Raw genomic sequence first — 20,904 nt, 5'->3', positions numbered from 1 at the left:
GCAGGCAATGGCGCCACATAGGAAAGCAGCCTGCTCCTGCTGAAGGCATCAGTGAGGGAGCATGCAGAGCTAACTTATGTATCCTGAGAGCCCCAAACCCCTGCTGATTCCTCCTGCTGATGGAGGTTGTCCCAGAGAGCTAACCCCACAGCAGCAAAGCAAACACATACACAAGAGCAAACAGCAGCAATGATCTGAGTGTCTGGGCTTGAGCCCCACTGTGCAGCTGTGCACACTGTTTTTGACTCAAGATTTCCTCATCCTGGGATAAATGGGAGGTCTTGCTCTGTCCTGGCACCATGAACAGCAGGCTGAGGATGAGCTCTGTACCTGACCTTGACAAGGAGGAAGACCTGGTGCATCATGAGAAGTGCTCCATTTCCACACAATCTTCCATATCACATGACTAGGTACCAACCAAAAGGAAAACAGGAGCTTATATGGCAAAACAGATCTGCCCTCTCTGCCAAAAAAAACGGCAGGGCTCATGGTTTATCTAGGAATGAAGCAGCCAGGCACTATTGTTACATGCAAAGGAGAATGACAAACAGCTTCACGTACAGGGAAGCTTACAGGGGACAACTCAGCTGCAGATCTCTGCTACAGTGCAGCCTCACTCTGTGCCATCAACAACCAGTGTCAGGACAAGGGCTCTCATTTTTGATCCCTCAAAATTCCCTTTTCAGAAGCATGTCCAAGTTCTGCAGCCTCAGCCTAATTCAATGCCCTTTGCAGTTGCCAAGAGCCCTTTTTTCACCCCAGCTTAACACATAGCCTTCCCTGCCCCTGTTTAATTTATTTGTCCCTACTCCTGTCAGAGCCTATTAATCTTTGGTGTACTCACATTCACAGCATCCCTGTCAGCAGGGAAAGGGAGGCACAAAGACAGCAAGTGGCAAGCCCCAGGTTACAGAGGAGGTGGTGGAGCTGCAGCATGATGACCTCAGGAAAGCCCCCAAACCTTTGAGCCATCCTTCTTGAACCTGGAAGCCCCTGGGGCAAAGACATGGGGCATGGCAGGCCCTGCAATCTGGAGAGTGATGGCAAGATTACCCTGCTCCATCTGACATTGCAAATACCTAGCAGCTACTTTTTGCCCAGGGTTTGTATTCCTTCAGGACTTAGTATTTAAAACTGGAATGTAGCTGTCTAAGGGTTCTCGGAAAAATAATTTAGACCAAGGGACATTTCATCATTATTTCTGAGACTGTGGCAGAGTCCCAGGGTTGAGTTTGTTTTGGCAGGGGGCAGGGTTCACGTTTGTGATTTCTTCTCCAGAGCATTCTAGTGTGAAATACCTGCTCACCCATTTATTTGTCTCACGCCTGATTGCTGCCAGCTCAGGTGGCTGGGCAAAACAATTTGGTAGCTTCTATCATAGGCTTTTTTCCCAGCCTAGACTGCTCTCTAGCAAAGGTCTCAGAAAATCTGCCCTGGCATTGGACTTTCTTCCACTTTAAATTTAGTGTTTCTAAGGTAAACAAGGACTGAGAATTAGATGGAGAATATGACATTATGTGTCAGAAAAAGAGAAAACACCTTTTTTAGGTGCCCTGTTTATGGGAGTACAAGCTTCATCCATTTCACACATTCATAATTTAAATGGTAATTAGAAACTCTAAATATTAATCTCTCCCTAGGCACTAGCTAATCTTCATTAAACATCTCAATAGCAGTGACTAAAACTGGGTCAGCTCCTCAGTGGCCCCCAGTAGGAGGAAGGAGCTGTGCCAGAATTCAGCACCTGAGGATCTTGCTTTGTCAGCCCGGAAAAGGAGCTTGTTTGCTACACCCTGAGGACTGCATGCGGAGGGCCCCGTTCCCCAGGTGGGTGAGCTCCTTTGGCAGCTGAAGAGCTGTGCTGTCCTGTAAGCAGGAAGACTGCAATTACTAATGTCAGGGAGTTGGTCCTAAGGCTGTCTTTCAGATGCATGTGTTCATCGTGTGCAGAGTGTCCAGTCAGTGGGGACTGCTGTGTTGCAGAAGGAGAAGTCCTGCTTTCTCAGTCCTAGTCCTCTCTGTCACCTTCTGTCTCTACATCCTTGCTGTCCCTCCTGCTAGTAGCTTCCTGCTTTTTCTTGCTGACTCTGCTCCCCTGCTGATCTCAGGTTTTATTCCAGTCTCCCACTTGAAGTCCCATGTCCCATTTGGTTCTTACATGTGCTTCTCTCACCAGCTCTCCTCAGGCCCATCTTCAGCACCTTCATGTTCTTCTCTTTCACTGGAAGCCACAAAGCTCTTTTGTTTCAGAGCTGGAGAAATCAGTGTTTCAGGCTGTCTTTGCTGGAGAGGGTGAGGACAGCCAAAGAGCTCATGGCTCCTGACTCTGTCCTGCACTTCTGACACAAGCAAAACTCAGGGGGAACGAGCTAGAATTTGCATAACCCGTGTGGTTTGCCTCCTGCCTCCAGCACCTTTACTGTTGGAGAAGGGCATCCCTTGAGCCTCTCTTGTTTCAGGCAGGTAAACCAATCTAGCCAAGTAGCTTCATCCTTAATAAATCATGAAAAAGGCACTCTTGACTTTGCAGTGAGGAGTAATACCAGCAGGAAACACTACTCCACTTGTCTTAAGTCCGTTGAGAAACTGTCAATAAAGAAAGTGGAAATTCGTTGTGCTTTTGGAAGGACAGGAGAAAGGAAGAAATCTCTCTGATCACACATACCTCTGCTAGTAAGACTGTACAGATGCTATTAGTTGCTTCTATTTCTATTTCTATTGCTATCTTTAGCTTTCCAAGTTCTTTAGAACGCTCCGCAGAACTGGGCCCTGCATCAGGAGCAGGGGGCATGTACAGCACCCGGCAGAATTAGGGGCTGGTCTCTCAAGAGGTGCTGCGTTGAGAACCACATTTTGCACGTCTCTCATAATTGAGGAAAGAGTGCCTTCACCCTTCCCTCCTCTGCATTCCTACCAGACTGTCTCTCTACGAGGCAAAGCCTATGTTATTGGCTAGTCTGGTCCAGACAGCCCTAACAGTCCTGAATCCTGGGTACGAGCAGGGGAATGGATGCATGTGTGTGATGGCTAACTCCACTTCTATCGTAAGGGCTTAGCAACCTAGTCTGCGTGGGACTGACCTTCCAACACACCCTGTGTCCTGGAAGTGTATCCTCGAAGCGTACAGCAAGGAACCTGCCATGCTAGAGCCTATGGCATAGGTGGCACAAAGTTAGAGGGGCAGTTCATAACCCCATGAGAGGACTTGAAGAGCAGGATGTATGTTAGAAAGAGGAGAGACAGCAAAACACACCCTAGCCCTACAAAACCCTTGCCCCCCCAAACCCTCTAGCTTAGCAAAGTGTTAGCACCACAGTGCTTTTCTTGGCACCAGGACAGTGAAAGAGCCAAATGGTGATGCCCAGTGCTACTGTAGCCTCTCAGCTACAGGCAGGTTGGCACAGAGCAAAGCAAAGCTCAAGCAAAGATCTGGACTCTTGCTTTGCTCTCAGGGGAATGAGATACTATTCATAAGAGGAAGGGCAGGGCTTAGCAGTCCATACAGAAGAGACAAATATCTTTCTTACTAAAAAAACCCACAACTTTATTTTGATACATTAAAAAATTTATACATTTCTTAGACTAAAATACAGTTTTGCATCAGTATTCTGGCACAATGTCAGTTTACACAGAAAATCTAAGATTAGATCAGCACTGCTAACTTCCCTTCTCTTCCCGCATTCACAGCTTGCAGTATAAAACATTTCAAGTTCTCAGACAACAATAAACAGTGTCACATTCACTTTTCCCATTCCAAAAGGAGGTGGCATTCTACTGGAAAAAGGAGCGCTTGTTAATTGATCTTGATTCAGTGTAAATCACTAACCCAGTCCAGGGGGTAGACTGTAGGAGTGTATGAAAGAAGATGAAAAACTTGTTTCCACATGAAGCTTTGATGGACTACAACAATGCACGTATTATTTGAGGTACTGCCAAGCCTTTAAAATCTATTCAGAAGATTTTTCTTCCTCCCTAGGGTAGTTACTGTAATCAGCAACATAGTGTAAAAATAATTCCTTTCTACAGGTAGAGGATTATACCTTCTTCTTGCCTCGAAACTGCAGAGCAAAATAAAAGGAGGACACAGCAGATGTTGCTGTCAGATGTCAGTGAAATGGAACATGAATTTTCTTAACTGCTGTGAAGATTTTGTGTAATATTTTATACCTGTGAAACCATGTTCTGCATGGTTCCAGCCAGCCTCTAGCAGTTCCTTTCTGGCTTACATAAGAAACAAAACAACCTTTTTGCTTTCTCCTCCCTCTCTGCCCCAAGGTCCAGCCGCTTTCCTTGGGCAGAAGAGGGGACCAAGGCAGGCCTGCCGCACTGCTGAGAACATGCTGGCAACAGATGGCAGTGCAGCATAGCTTTATTAAATGCCTGGGAGCAGGAGAGAGACAGAGGGTCCCTTTCACACTGTGTGATACAAAAGGCAGCAGACTAGGGCAGTGGTTGGTGTTAGGAGCTACCATTCAACAGCTCCTCAAGTGTAGAATCAGGCAGTCTTGGGCCTTTTGCAAAGAATGCATACGGCTGCATGGCAGCTTCCTCTTTATCTTTCTACCTTTTGCCTTCCTGCCTGCTCTCTCAGGGCTATATCCCGAGCTGCTGCACACAGTTCTAGTTCTGAAACAGGTAAGAGACGCATTATTTTTCACCAGTGCATCATCCAAGTCCCTAGCCCTCAAATACAGCTACATCTCTGACTGCCAAGACTGCAGGGGGATTAAAATTAACTTTTCAGCCAGAAGTAGAGTAACGGCAAGTATCTTATAAAAACATATTTTGAAATGGTAGACAGGAATTTTTACAGTCACTTTAAACCAGCAGTCTTGGTTTTGTGAGACCCAAGTTGTAAAACAAACAATGTGGACTAGAATTGAAGACCTCTCCTCCTCTCCTTTCCCATGGTCTCACATCTCCGATGACATTAGTGAGTCTGCTCATGTCAAATTTCATACTACAGCTCCCACTGACCAGTAGGAACGCGCTTAACCTTTCTGAGCAGGAGGAATGTGGCGGAAGTGAGAACTGCCTGATCCCCAGAGAACAGTGCTAACCCCTGCTGTTTCTCTTTCAAGGGGTATTCAGGAAAACACTCTATGGCTTACATGAGTGCCTGGAGAAAAGTTGAGCTCTGCACGTGCCAGTGATGGGAAACAGTCTTTTGCACTCACCTGCTTTTACTGTTGCAAGTGGTAGTCTGAGCACGACAAGGGGGACTGCCGACTATCTTATTGTCTGCTGCACTTTTTCTCTAATGGAGGAACCTTTTTGACTCTGAGCAGGGACCTATGCAATACCAACACTGGAGCACATGCAGTTTTTATTTCACGGTTAAAAAGTAAGACTTTCATAGGAACTCAAATTCAGCTCCCAACTTCTGCTAGAGTTTAGGAGTATTCAGCATCCTAATTTCATAAAACCTTTCTGAAATACTTACCTGCCCACATTTTACTCAAGCCAGAGGGGAAAGGAGCAGCACTTGAGGAATGGCAGCCATTTACATTGCCAGTGTGCTCTATCCCATACGTGGAAAGGCTGAAGTCATCTTTAAACATACTGAAATTAGTCTAGTTCTGCTAAAGTTAATCGGTGGTTTTGCTCTGAAACCTGGCACCTTGGTTCTAAGTCCCATGTTTCCACAAAAAGATACCAAATATTTAAAATACCAAAGTCTGCTCAGCCCATTCACACATCACTCAACTGCTGCAGTAAGACAAGTGAGGAGGATCTGATGGTGTCTGCTAGTTTTCTCCTATTCTAAGTAATCTCTGCCAAATGAATGCCAGGTGTCTTTGTCTCTAAATAGATATTTTCAGAAGGATTCATGTGACTTATTGTTCCTAGAAATATTTTCATAATTCTAGTACCACTGAAGAGCTTTGGCTTGATTGCCTCAGCTTGCAAACACTGCAAGACGCATCACAGCTCTGTTCTAGAACAGAAATTCTGCTTCCCATACATGACATCCACATCACAAGAGACAAGTTTCATCTCTTCTCTCATCTCTCTAAACATAAAAGAAAAAAAATCTCAAGATCAGTACTTTCTACAGAGCATAAGAAATACAAATGTACTGGTCTCCATGATTTCTCTTGTTCTATTGTACGATGGAAATAACAGCAGAGGTGAAATAGTTGAAATAGCATTTAAAAATTAAATACTTAGAGTAAACTCCTGTCTCCCCCAAGAACCAAGCTGAGTGCAAGCAACGCTTCAAACAGGTCTTTTGGGTTTTGTTCTGGGGAACGGTTTTTTCTTTTTTTCCCCCCGCATAGACAAAGTAGGATTTCTGCAGTGATAACACAACACAAGCAAATTGTTCAGTAAGAAACAGACTTGAGATGTTTAGATTTTACTGTTTAGAAAACAGTATCTGCACAAGCAAAGCCATAATTTTAAAAACAAGGACGCTTACTGTTAGGTGCCTACTTTTAAACCTTAGTAAGAGTAATTCTTAAGTGACTGTACCACATTCTATACAACATGTAATATGTATTAAGAAACAAATGAACAGTGCTTCATGATTTTGAGTATATATGTCTGCTATATGCATTTTATTCTGACTTCATAACGTACATTCACAGAATACATTGTAACCATTCAGAGCAAACTAAAGTGCATGCCAATGAGGGCATATTAAATGCGTCTCAAACACTGGCTTATTCTAGCAGGGCTTGTATCTGCTTTGCATCCCCATTTTCTGCTGAAAAAAGAGTAAGAGTCAGCATACTCTGCTTGCTCCTTCAAAGGGAGCACTGGAGCAGGCTAATTGCTTGCTGTAGGAAAAGCCCTTTCAGAAAGGAGTAACCACCCTGAGAAGGTACTGTAAGGAAATGCGGGGAACGATTCTTGGATTAAGCTGCTGTGTAACTGGGCCTGTTACTGGGCTTTCCACTTTAAAGTTCTCCCTTCCGGGTCATGTTTCCTAATGCAAAAAGTCCTCGAGTTACCATGCCAAGTTAAGGCCACACGTAAAACTCAGTCCTGTTTTTGGCAGCTGGGCGTGCTTGGTCTAGCTGTGGAGCAGTGCTGAAATTGTAGAAAAGAGGCTCTGCACTCCTACGCGTAGCAAGCACAATGATGGGGTGGTGTCATAGCAAAAAAACCCAACAACCACCACCACCACAAGCCCTCAGAACCTGAGCTCAGCACCTTCTCCCCCTCCCATTCAGTCCAGGTAATATCCTGACTCATTGCCTTGGGAAGGTGATGAGGCATGTGCTAAGATCATCGTGAAAAAGGAGAGATGATACTCTGCCACTTGGCACTCCTTTGCTGAAAAAGCAATATAGAAATGAGAGCTATGAGAGGGACAAAGATTCTCTAGGGCTGGAAGAAGCAATAAAGTCCTCACACTCTTCAGCTTACAAAGAAAGTAGAGGACAAAACAGTGCAAAAAATAAGATCTGAGAATTTAAAAAATGGTAGATTTGTTTTCCTTTGAAGCTTAACTGACTGGAGGCTATAATCCAGACTCTCTACAGGAACTGGTAATCACCTGGGCTCATTTTTCTGAACCCAAATTATCCAGCCTGAACCATTAGCTCTCAAGCACTGCATGGGTCAGCAGACCTTGCAAGGAGCCGATTTCTCTACCGCAGCTGTCTCATCTACTCCTCTGCAGTGTTATTCCCAATGCAGAATCAGCGTTACTCTCCAGTCAGAACTTCCCACAAGGCAGTCCATATGTTTGCCTTTAAAAACTAGCTGGTATGTATGAATATTTAGTTCATCACCACAGCCCCCAGCACCCGTACTGCCAACCAGAGATTTACATTCAAAGATTTCTCCTCTTCCACTGTCCTCACTAGTGAAGGAAAAGGAAGCATTGTCTAAATTTGTTCTGAAAAGCTGTCTCTTTGGACTTCAGTTTTCTACTTATCTCCTTGCACAAGATAGGGCTGGAAGAGGGCAGCTTGTAGTTTTGTTGGAAATAAAGCTTTTGGATGCTCCTTAAAGCTTAAAGGGAAGCTTTAAAGGGCCATAAAAAGTCTTGCTTTGTGGATGGAATGCATTTTGGCGTGGCCACTTTGTAACTGACAAGCTCTACGTGCCAGGTGTATGCTCAAGAACAGTGCACAGGATTTTATTAAAAACTTCATAATGATATAGATATATTACTCCAACATTACAGCTACCCATACAAAAGTGTTGCCTGTATCTTTTAAACACCGTGTAAATAAAACAAAATTTATTTGTAAAACAGGATAAACTGTTATAAAACTGGTGCACAGTCAAGTCATACAAAAATACAAAATTTGTCTCCAATTTGTTACGAATTAAGAGAAAAGACACCACCCAGGACTTCCGGGGGCAGAGAGCACAAGCCTGTAGAACACGTCATGGCAGAAATATGTCAACAATGAGCAGAATCCAAAGCTTCAACCGAAGCACCTCCAATAACTTCCAAATAAGACGGAAACTACAGTTTCTCTGGAGCGACTGGGTATGTGATAAGTCTCTTAGCCTTGAAATCCTATTCCTAGGATTCCTCTGAGCCAGTTTTTAATTTCTGTTGCCAAACCCAACCAATCTACACAAATATCAGCGTTCAGTGCCGCTGCACAGCAGAAATGCCTTCTCTCCGCACACTAAAGGCTGCTCCAGCGCTTCTGCTAGGTAGCCTGACAGCTAATTTGCATTGAGAGGCCTCATCAGGACTCCAGGTTAAATCCTAGGTTGACGTTCTAGTCCAGTTAACGCTTAAAACAGATATCTAACTTAGATATAACTTGCATATGCTCCAGACAGCTCTCTCCATGTCAGCTGAACTACAGACATTGTTCAGCTAACAAGTGTCTTAAGTACTTCAAGGATTAGATAAGGTCTTAAGTCTTCTTGCCTCCCCCCTTAGCTACCATTTATACATGCATTTTTATTTTCATTACTTTTCATACAGTTTGGTTTTTGTGATATGAAAAGAGTAAATCCTTTTAGCTGACTTACTGAAAGAAACTTAAACAAGTTTAAGTATGAAATTACTTACAGAAGCAAAAGTGAAATATTTCACTATCCCCAAAAGTTAACAGCACTGATTAGTTACATAATAAAAAGCCTTTTGGCAGCACTTTAAAAGTCTGGTCCTCTGAAAGGAAGCACATAAAGAACCACATATTAAACCTTGATGACATGAGTGGTAAATTTCTCTACCTAGCCATACTTCTCCACTTCATTTGCAAAGCTTCTGTAAAAGGCTTCTCCCTTTAAAAAGATTTTCTTGAATGGTGCGATCAAACCATTGAGGCATTATGTATTTGTACAGAGCTTATATATAGTGCAATACGTTTAAAAATTCTGCTCTGAAATATTAACTTTACATTAACAAAAATAGTTTTCTTAAAAAAATTGTAACAAAAGGAGTATATAGGATAGACAGATCATGACCTCTTAGCAAATACACTTTTAAGCATTTACCATTACAATACACTGAACAATTGAATATTAGCATTCATATCTGGTGAGCTTCCAGAGTGAAAATAAAAGTAAATATTTAAAAATAAAAAGAGTATGTTCCCCTGTGGTTATCTGATAACTTTAGGTAAATATTCTGGCAGTGACACTTTCAAAGAAATGTTTCTCTGCCCTTTCCTGTTTTACCCAACTGCTACAGGATATACAAATATGGATGAAAAAACAGGCAAGGAATGGCCCCTTCCACCTCCCAAAGCTTTCCAGCATTAGATGAAATAAAGCACACAGTACTTTTTTGTACAGCAATAACAGTTCATTTCTCTTCCCATCCCCAGCATCCTTACATCTAGTCACAAATTAATCATGAGTGTGGCCAAGACTGAGCTTTAATATTCTGTTAGTTAAGCTGCTCATATGGAAAATCCATACCCTTCAAAGGAGCACTGCTGAGGTGAAAGGCTACTGAACTCAAGGTGGGAGGGAAAATGGGAAAGTAAGGTAAAACAGGAAATAATTGCATATAAAACTCATCCTTCCCCATTTTCTAGTTTCTGTTTAACAGGAGATCCAAGGGCTCCCACACACCTGAATACCTGAGGAGTTGGTTACTGTGATATCTGATAGTGAAACAAAACTACGTCTCCCACTGTGCCCGACCAGGGCTGTAAGTGAAAACGTTTGCTTACAAATCAGTTAGAACTGAATTAACTATCACTGAAATTACCATTTAAAAACCTGACTTTTTTTTTTTTTTTTTTGGTACTTTGGAGGTTTTACTCACAACTGTCCTGAATTTAATTTAAACAAATCAAACAAGTAAAATTCTCAGCACATTTGCAGTTTTATGGGAAATTTGAGATTTTGATTCCCTAAACTCAATCATCATTTCAGATCATCTTTACCATGATACCTCCTCCAGACTGTAAAATATCAAGCAGGTAAGAATCAACATTTCCATGACCACAATGAATAATTAAAAAAAAACGGAACAATGATAAAGCTGCTTGTAAAAGCCACCCGTATGAAAAGAGTACATGTTTCACAAAAATAATTGTTAAAAAAAGTATTAAATCCCTGGTCCTTTTCTCTGATTTTGGCTGTTTATATTTCTATATATATTTATATATATATATATATATATGTGTGTGTGTGTGTGTGTGTGTGTGTGTGTGTGTGTATATGTATATATATACTGTTTTGGAATGTCAATGGTTCCATAATGGCTGGCTAGTTTCAAGATGAACTTGCTCCAGAGGCCTAGAAAACAAAGTCATACAGTACAGTCTTAGACAAATGCCAAAGGATAAGGAGAAATTGAGTCAAAAGGGGTCACTGGAAATTGTAAAGAAAGAAGTGTGAAAAGATTTTTTTCTTGGGCCTTGATAGTCTCTTTGGAGCCAGAAGATCCTAAATTTCCTCACCTCTGCTATTAATACCTATTTAAAAACAGAACTGTATTTAGGGCTTTTCACTTTTAGAACAAATTGTCATACCTAAGAAATATACATGCTTAGAGAAACTGAGGCAAAACAGTACAGACTGTTTTAAAAAGTTTCGTTTAATCTGCAACACCAAATTATGAGATCATAGGTACTACTATTACAGAATATCCTTATCAATGATCCTGTTTTGGAGGTAATAGAGGCCTTTATCAATGCTTCAGGAAAAGGTATCAGAAGTTCCACAGAGGGAATTACTGCTACCTATGTTGCATTCAGTCCTTGTCGGGAAGTGAGGTTTCAAAATTTCAGACCCTATGTAGTGGAAGCTGAACAGCCCAAAACTGAAGACCACTTGAGAAAATAAGGCCCATCGGTTCCAAACAGGACTATCAAACGAGCAGCAGAACTGGGAGTATGTCAGCATATGAACATTCAGGCCGAGAGTCCCAAGGACTCAGCATCCCCCAACAGCCCTAGGAGAACTTTCAGTCATTGCCAGGCTTGAGTGCCTAAAGTCAAGTTTCTAAAAGAACAAAAAGAACCCTGACTTGCAATTGTTTGGTTTGTCTTCTTGCAAGTAGGGTGGATAAATGTTTTAATATACAAGCTCCAGGCAGTCAAGTACAAAAGTTTGTGTAGCAGTCTGTACTAGCTCTGAGAAGAGCATGAGTGGGAAAGCACTTAAGGTAAACCAACAAAATTAGAGGTTTGGGTAACAAAATTTTGGGATGAGATTTTCTGAACCTATGACTGGAGGGTGGGCAAACCCAATTCTCAAAAGTCTAATGGCGGCTTTAACATCTATAGCGCTTAAACCGCTTTGAAAATCCCAACATTAGTGTCTCTGTTTAACTAGAATTACTCCCTGAAGGAAACAGTAAATGAGCACAGAACTAGTTTTTTAAATTTAAAATCACGGCAACATTTAGACATAAGCAAATCTACAGACTGGTATGTTATAATGAATAGCAAAACACGCAAAGCTACACATCTATTGAGTCTAGAGCAGAAACTCATTCCAGCTAGGTCAAAAAGTGCTCATGCAACATGGCTTCACATACATCATTTAAAAAAATAAAATAAAATCTACTACTAGTATACATTTGGATTCCATGAGTTAAAAAAATTGTCCACTTGGTAAGGAACTGAGTCAAGTCCCAAATATTCTCAGAAATTAATGATGGAATACTATCTTATTTTACAAAGTCATATTGCACAATGACAAATCGTACCTTGCCCAGCCTGGCTTCTCATCATATGCTCTCAGTTCTCCACCTTCCAAACTCATTCTCCTATACTGATAACTGTATTATCTGTACAGCTGTTCCTTATTCCAGGCTACTCAGACATGCAATGCCTTCCTAATAGGCACACCATAAGTAAAACAGGCTGCAGAAGCATAAATGATGCATTGCTCACTGTCTCTGCATCTGACAGTGTGAGATGGAAAGAGCACACAAGAGACAAGCAACAGAAGTAGTTGGCAATAAAAACAAACAACTGGGAGAAATGTCATTTAAGCAGGTTGAAAGGAATCACTGTATCCAGTCCCTTGGCACTGTATAAAATAATTTGGTGAGAGCTTAAATGCCTGGCCCTACTTTGCAACAATGGATGCGCTCAGTAGTGTTCTGCAGGCTCTTACACTGAATGTAAGATCAGCAAGAATTGTTTAGTTCAGCACTGTAAAGACGATTAAAGTCAGAACAGATTAATAAATTCCAGAGTCATCTTATTTTGAGAGTGCTCAGCAGTGGGGGCTGTCTGTGTATATCACCTAGCGCACACACTACTAATCCTAATGAAATGATACTGCATTTGTTTCATATGACACAGTTCCTTTCATCTTACTTTTACAGGAGATGGTCTCAGCTGTGACAAAAACTCTGCCATCCAGGTGATAGGCAAGCTCACAAACAGAAAAAGCAGAACATCTTGAGTGATACAGAGAACAAAAACTTCTCCTGAAGAAGTGCAGTCAGTAAAGACAAAGAGGGAGAGGAAGTAAAAGTGAAACTCTTGGAGGACCTCCACCTCCTCATCTGCACCTACCATTGGTTTTAGCTCTCTGCTCTCAGCTCCACCTCCACGGCCAGCTTCTTTCATAGACTTTCTACTATTCTCCACGAACTCCTGAAAAAACAATTATAAAGTGACATGCACACATCTGCTCTAGATACAATACTTCACCAAGATACAACCTGTGAACACAAACGTCAACATAACATGTTTCTCATGCTTCTTTTGGTCAGACTTCTCCACAAAATATCAAGAGCCAGCCACAAGGGTCTTCCTCACCCAGTTCCGAAGAGCTGGAAGCCTGACAGATTTTTGTGTTAAATGCTGTTAGTACTTTCACATTTACCACATAATGCTCTCCTTTATGGAAAAGGGAGGTAGGAGCGTGACTGTCACAAAAACATGAAGATCCCAGTTACTACACCCATCCCGTGAACAGCGTGGAATGCTAAACTCCATTAAACAGAAGAACTTGGAGTTAACCACTTGCAAAACTTTGTTGATTCTGTAACATGAGGGGGTACATTTTACAGGGGTATCTTCTGTGGCTGCCATTCAAAATAGAAGGAAAAAAAAAGATCAAGAAAATGACCTACTTGGCTACAAATCGTCAGCCTAATTATAGCTTTAGGAGCAGAATTTGACATCTTGGTCTTTAACTAGAGTGAACAGGGGATAAAATGGAAGCAAGAAATAAGAAATGAATTCTGCAAAGGGCTTTTACCTAACTCTAGGATGAAAAATAAAAGTCTCTTGTTTCAAAGTATGATAGACTGAGAAGCATGTTTGGGTTTCTGTCTGTTTAAAAGAAGAAAAATTCTAATGTGATTGCTATTTACATGTATTTGTGTGGGGGGAGAATAAACTGCTGTTTGCTCTACTCCTCTTCCCGAGAGGAGATCCTTTTTAGGAAAGTGGAAAAAAACCCAAACCCTTTCCTCTTGCTTTGATTCTTTCTTTTTTGCAAAAAATCATTTACAATAAATGATATGTACGGTAATGATTCTGTAAGAAGACACTTTATCTCACAGCCAGCGAACAGAAGCCAATAATAGTGATGACAAAAGGGGGAGGCATTACTGCTTACCTGATACTCAGGCTACTCCATTTGCTTATATCAAGTCATTAACAGACAGAAAGGTAACCCAGCTAAGGCAAATGACAGTCTTCTAGAAAGCTCATCCTGCTGCTCTCAAAACATGCAGCTTAAGGAACCATATCCTTAGATTTCAGGGAGTGCTGGGAAACTTACCATGAGAACTTTATCCATGTAGAATTCCCTCCCAGGGCTTCCATCATTGTATTTTGTATCAATAGCAAAACATAAGAAGAGGACATCAACAACCATTTCATAGATGGAAAGGAAGCAGTGAGCAACCAGGAATGCAAAGAGGCAGACAATGATGAGTGGCAGCACCCAGATAGTGTAATCTCGTTGGTAATTCAGCAACATAATCCCTGCCAAACCTGTACTGCACACAATCAGGACCTAAAGGAGAAAACAGCAAACAATCCTAATGAAGAATTCTAATGTTAGAAGCCCTTTGATTATTTTTTCTAACCTACGCACTTCTTGCTCAGCCAGGGTTAGACTCGGGGTTGCAGATGCTGTGGCAACAACATCTTTATTTCCTCAACCCCCTGCATCTTTTTGTGTAAATGGCGCTTTCTTGATAGTCCAGCACTTGAGTAGCAGGTTGCTTTCAAATACATCTTCAATGTAAGAGGCGTCTTTCAGAGCTCCTGAAAACTAGTTATGTTTCTAGCATGCTGTCATCCTTCCTGTGTTATAGTGCCTGCTATAAAACCCCTAGAACGAGATGCCACTAACCAACTACTGTGTGGTTGTTTGTGTTCTTGGTTTTTTTTGTAGGAGGGAGAGGGTATTTTTTTATTTGCTGGAGGAAATAACTTAGCCAAAACAGCTTCTTTTGCTCTATAAAGCAAAAATGGATCAAAATTAACATAAGGAACTTACATTACACATTGGTGTGTTTCCCTAGAAACCTACAGGATGTCTGTCGCCCTGGCAGATGTTTCATTAGGTACCATTTTGGTCTTCGAGAATGACAAAGAAATTAAAACAATTGCCATGACCTCTCAACATTCTGAACATTTTCTGATCCTTTTACTACAAACAGAAACTAAACCCAAAGTGTAAAATGTGCCAGTTTTACTATATAATGAAAATGCTGGATTGGACTAGTAGAAGAACCTGGCTGGCAGCCTACTACTGTTTTGCTGATACTATTTTTGGTATGCTACACTCCTCATTTCAACAAGTCTGTCCCCCTTGCATTTCTCTAATAATTTGAAAGCCATCTTTTCAGGGATATGTTTCTGCGCGATGCGTTTCATGATCTCCTAGGCACCTTTATCTTCATTATGTGTTTCTTTCTCCTCACGCTTTCTAATTACTTTTAATTACTAGATTAGAAGTTCAGCCCCTAGTAGCCTAACTTAACAGAAATACACCAATATAGGAAGGAAGATTGTTCAGTCCGAGTAGCGTCGAAATACTGGAAGATAGGTGAATCAGTAGATTGGTATTCTGTATTTCAGTAAATCTTCCTTCAGGACAAAATCATTCACGGGGTAAGAATAATTCATTGGGTTCGTTTTCTTAAAACATATCTCCATCACTTCTGGAGACAGAAAAAACTGACCAGCCACAACAATTACGCTAGTCACTTTTTGATTCTCAAAGTAAAGGTAACTTTGTTAGCTGAGCTGACAGTTCCTCGGAGCAGGATCCTGTACTATCTTCGAGTCCAATTTTGTCATAAGTAGTGATCAATAATGTTCCAATTCTCTTTGAAACTCTGGAGGTTCCTTACTAACTAGAATTTTGAGGAAATGCCTCCTTTCTGTAAAATTTTAGGTTTTTAACCACAGATCCAATCAAAAAGTCAAACTTCTGGACACTTTTCTCTTGACTCTCTAAAAATAAATACATGCAAAAAATAATTTTGCTTTTTTCTAAAAAATGCCAGCATCTAAAGCTCTTCTTTTCTGATCAGTCTTACTTAACCTAGGCAGATCACCTCTTTATCCTCCCTTTTCCTGGATGGCCCCTTCCTGATAGAACGCAACTAGATGTGACAAGAATGCATGCTAGGAGACAAGAATTTGAAGGCATTTTTTTATCTGAGATGCAAGCCATTACTGAGGAAAGTTTGCTGCTTGCAAAAAAACAACAGCAATAACAACAACAAAAAACTTTGACATACCGAGGTCCCTAGCAGAATATAGTAGACATACCTTTCCTAGGAAAAGCATGAAATCTCCCACTGTGTTTATGGCAGCCACTCGCAAAGCATTCTCCACTAGAATAATGAAGGCATCCTTTGCTGAGGTGCAGAAGTTGGTACTGTTGATAGCTGTGGCTGTATATGCATTCTGGAACAAGCAAAATGAAGACTTAATTACAGAGTTGATCGGATATTTCAGACTTCACACCCTAGAATTCTGTTCAGTATCCATCAGGAGGGGACTTAGGAGAGCTACTTACCCCTTCCTCAACAGGAAGGGCTGTGTTCTAGAGCACTAGATTTAATAACAGACTTGGCTACTTGAGAAAGATCAGCATGACCAGATGATGCCATTAATTTCTACATTATATACTCTTCCTCAGAGATAAAAAAAGGTGATCAATGTGAGGGGGGGAAGGCAGAAGAGGAGGGGCGGAGATGTGGGAGTGGAGGTAGGAGGGTGGGGGGGATAGAGGAATAGATATGGTCTTTGGAATAAGTCAGAGTAAGTCATATGACTTGCATATGACACAGGAAGCCATGCTACTTAGGGCAGATTCCCTTGAAAGCTGCTAAATCAAGGAGTATGAGCCAGCTGACAGAATACTATATGTGGCAGAGTTACCATTCTTCTTGCTTGCTCTTCATTTACATATTAACATGTTCATTTCAAAAACTAATTAAAACAGAATTTGCAACTTCTCTGCAGGAGTAGGAGGTGAGCAGTGGCATTATTACAACAATAAGTAGTTAGAAAAAATAATCCAGATATATAAAGCACTTTGATAGTCATACAAGTCAGCAAAGATAATCTCCAGATACTTCCACAGACTACATTTCTAATTCTATCTGCAATCATTGAACAGGAATGTCAAGGTAAGCCAGGACAATATTCAAGGATTACAAACTTTTTTTCAGTGCTTTCTCTCGATTTCTAGCTGAGATACCAAGCCCCAGTCCCGTCTCCAACAGAACACCAATATTTCTGTCTTTGCTTCCACTCAGTAAACTGGAGCGTTGATAAGATTCAGTGAGGTTTACAAGGGAGTTTAAATGCAGAAACCCGTCATATACAATCAACAGCAAGATTTACAACTCTTCACCTTCTTTGGGCAAAGTCACTTCCAAAAAACTTAGGGTTTTATAAACAGTGGCTGTCACCTGACCAGAAGAAAAGTGTTCTCGTTAACAAAGGTAGCTGGACAAACAAACATTTATGTTTATAACATTATATATTAGAGAACAAAATATTTATTTCTAGTCTCAAAAGCAAAAAAAGGAGCAACAGAAAAAGGAGTTACAGGAAATATATTGTGGAAACACAGGCCAGGGAGCCTGACCAGTCACTGTGTCAATTAATATTGTAACTATTAAATCTACAAAAGGCTCCCTCTCCTGTCCCAGTAAATGTGTTTTCAGAAGCAGATATACCCTGCAGACTGCCCACAAGGGAGAACATCTCTGACCACTTAACAAATCTGTTATAACACTGAGATGCACTGTGCACAGAAATGAACACTGGCAATTTTTCCACCTTTGTACTGTAAACGAGCACTACTGTAGTGACTTGCAGTGTAATTTCAGGAATGGAGACAAGACCAAAGTATCTTGATTCAGATCAGTCAAGTTCCAAAGTACAATATATTATGTGTCAGCCTCAGACTGCATTCTGGGAATCACACGTATCAGCCTTTTACATAAAGCTTACAATATTGAAAGTCTTACCTGATTTAAGTAGGTCAGGCACTTTTCTAGACACCAAAGGCAGCAGATGCAGGCTTTCAGCATACAGCGAGCACAAGCATTTTCCTAGGGCAGCCACAAAATGCAGGAGAATAAAGATACACAGTCAAAATAGAAGATTTTAAGGAAACAGTACTCCTTTCTGTTTTTGTAACTGATAACTCAACTTGACAACCCATGCAGTCCCTGTCTGTCCTACGGTCCTTTAAGGACCAAGTATTCCAAAATGAGACTTCAAGTCTCCCACACAAATGAAATAAGGTAAAACTGTAAACATGTCAAGTTTACAGTTGAAGATGAGTAAGAAGATGAGATCTATTTCTCTTACTTTTCCTTTGAGTTGAGTATGAATATACATAAGAATCATTCGTGGTATCTTCACTAGTGTGATAATGAAAGACCCCTTTGCCACTGTTCCTAGATGGTAACAAATAAGGCGATTAACAGATGCCAGAATGGGAGTAAATGGCAGATTCCTTTTCTCCCTGTGGAAAAGAGAAAAAGACTAAAAGTAGAACGATCAATACAGATTTAATGTCATCAGATGAAACTGATACAAATCCTCACTGAACTAACCGGCAAAAGAAATTTCCTATTCTCATTCTAGCTTTTGGTGAATATTATTAATGCTATACAAAACATCAACCACCTGTGCAAGTCATAGTTTTAGTTCTAATGCAATCACAGGAAAAGGATAAGGAATTAGTAGATCTTAAGAGTACTCCTACTAGAAATTACTGCATTACAGCTATAGTCAACCACTGGTTCCTTTAAAACTACCAACTTCAGTTGGTATGTAATTCAAACACTTAAAAAAAAAAAAAAAAGTGAGAAACAATGCAAACACTTTTCAGCCAGCCTTCTGATAAACTTGCCCTCCTCCTCCTCCTCCCTCACATTCTGCTTGAGGTCTTAGTGAAGACTGTCTTGGAGAAGATACAAAAAAAACACCCTTTTATTACGCGAATTCTTCTCCCTCCAATGATTTGTATTTCTGATTTAGCTATTATATCCTCAAGGAACCAAGAATTAAGTCTTAAAACAAGCTATTATGTTGTGACACAGCTAGATCATTTTTAAGCATGTCATATAAATACTCAATTCCACACAGTTTTGAAGCAAGTCCCTCTTACAGTTCATATAAAGCAAGCTACCTCTATTTCTCTCACAAAAATCAGTTCATTTCAACATTTAAAGGATGGCTGTTCCTTATAATAAATATAAACATCACAATAACCATACGAAAGAAAAAAGTGCTAACATTCTGACATTCTGAGCATAAAATATCTCCTCAGCTTGGGAAAAAAATATTTTCATGCAAGTTTCATTCGAAAAAGATCAAAGGCAGGGTCTTAATTCCATGAAACTAACCTCTGCACAACCTAATCATGAGTCATTAATGATTAAAATGTTTTTTTTTTTAATAGGCTTTCTTTCCATTAGAAGTTAGAGCCCAAGTGGAGGAAGCCAAATTCTATTCCTTCTTGGGTACAATCACATAAAAGTCTAAGTTTTGAGCTTTCCACCTGGACAACCCAACAACTTCCTCCTTTTCAAGTGAATGTAGCTGAGGGCAAACTTTATACTGCAGAACCCTGAGATCTGTTACTGCCTGAGCGGCTGGGAGCCTATCCTGCTGAGGTGAATAGATAGTGAGTGTATATAAAACATCCTGCCATAGATAACCTGATCATATCTGATGTGAAAAGCTGCTGATGGGCAAAACAATGGGAAGCTCCAAATTAATGCCCTCTTCCTCTCTTATCGAGTCAATTTTCAAAGTAGAATTGTTCTTTAAAACACAAGAAAGAATAGCAATGGAGAAAAATGGATATTTACTAACTTAAAATACAATTCTCATTAACGAACGATAGACAGGGAAGAGTTAAAAGCAAAATCATTTACCTTCAGGTAGTGGAAAACACATAAATTTACAGAAGAAGTATAAGATAAAAAACTTGCTAAGCCACGTATTTCAGTGCAAGATTATCCTTTCTACTCCATATTTGTCTAGTTCTTCGCTCAGTCTGGTTTTACTATTTAGAAGATGACATCCCTGTAATGTCTTCTAATAGCTTCACTAATGCATTTAGTTGTTATTCTGGAGGACTTCATCATTAATGTAATAGAATTTGCCTGTGCAGTAAATTATTTCTGTGCTGCTGAGATATATATATGTGTGTGTGTATAAATATTCTTAGTTTATATACATACATATATTTTATAGATATACATTTTTTTTTCTAAAGAGATTAGGGCAGATAAGCAATCAGATATAATCCGCATAGCCTCAGCTACAAAGACAAAACAATTAAACATTTGTGATGTGAATAAATCATCTGAAAAAAATACATGCACACAATATTTAAAAAATCAGTATTTTTAAACAGACTAAAAAGCACATGAGAAGAATTAAGTATGGTTGCTGAATATCTTCATTTAAAAAAAGACTTGTATCTTGTCAACATCCTCTACTCATGTGGCTCTTTATCCAGAGGAGTTGTATCTACATTGTTTTTAAAATACCTTGACAACACTGGAAATAAAATTGTAATTAATTTTCTTGCTGAATAATGACTTTTTTTTTTTTTTTTAAAGGAAACGTATCATGAACGACTAACATCTAGAACTATAGCTAGAAAAGCTTCATTAAAAATATACTTTTACAAAAAGGTAAGAGGACAACAGTGTATTTGATTCTTTTTCTCACCAAACATATTGCCAATTATTCTAGTACACATACCAGAATGTTGTACTACAGATCACTGAGGTATTTTATTCTCAGGAAATATTAACAAAGCATATGACACCATTTTTTTCCTCCAAACCCCAGGTCCTAAAGCACTAACACAAGAATTCAGTTTTCACTTGAAGATAAATTTTGAGCTATATTAATGAAAAACCAGAAAATACAATATTTGTGCATTCTAGAGTTTAAAAACCAAAAGCTGCTATTCATTCATTTTCAAAAGCTTATGATTCTGAAATTAGCCTCATGCCTCTGTGAAGCCAGAATCCTTGTACCCGAACAT

At 40.2% G+C, this 20,904-nt stretch overlaps 1 protein-coding gene and 1 long non-coding RNA gene across 10 annotated transcripts in view; one reads left to right on the top strand and one right to left on the bottom strand.

Annotated features, from left to right (window-relative positions):
* Window positions 1-3,519: 3,519 nt before the first annotated feature.
* The window catches only part of SLC44A1 (solute carrier family 44 member 1), a 65,226-nt gene continuing 47,841 nt past the window's right edge, over window positions 3,520-20,904 (bottom strand). For 3 of the 9 annotated variants that reach the window (XM_068927173.1, XM_068927179.1, XM_068927175.1), the window contains 5 exons: window positions 18,201-18,357; window positions 17,855-17,938; window positions 16,140-16,277; window positions 14,131-14,367; window positions 10,955-12,992 (listed from right to left, as the gene is read on the bottom strand). In XM_068927173.1, coding sequence (XP_068783274.1) covers window positions 12,702-12,992; window positions 14,131-14,367; window positions 16,140-16,277; window positions 17,855-17,938; window positions 18,201-18,357 — 907 coding nt within the window. In that variant the 3' untranslated portion in view covers window positions 10,955-12,701. The other 6 variants (XM_068927176.1, XM_068927178.1, XM_068927180.1 and 3 more) reach the window with 4 other exon arrangements.
* LOC138064456 (uncharacterized) lies at window positions 8,213-13,638 on the top strand. Its single transcript, XR_011137712.1, has 4 exons — window positions 8,213-8,452; window positions 9,966-10,081; window positions 10,309-10,355; window positions 12,719-13,638. It is a non-coding gene; the product is annotated as an uncharacterized lncRNA (long non-coding RNA).

Source organism: Struthio camelus, chromosome Z (assembly GCF_040807025.1).
Source record: "Struthio camelus isolate bStrCam1 chromosome Z, bStrCam1.hap1, whole genome shotgun sequence".
In the NCBI taxonomy this organism is placed as follows: domain Eukaryota; kingdom Metazoa; phylum Chordata; class Aves; order Struthioniformes; family Struthionidae; genus Struthio; species Struthio camelus.
This window is presented reverse-complemented; position numbering and strand designations above follow the sequence as displayed.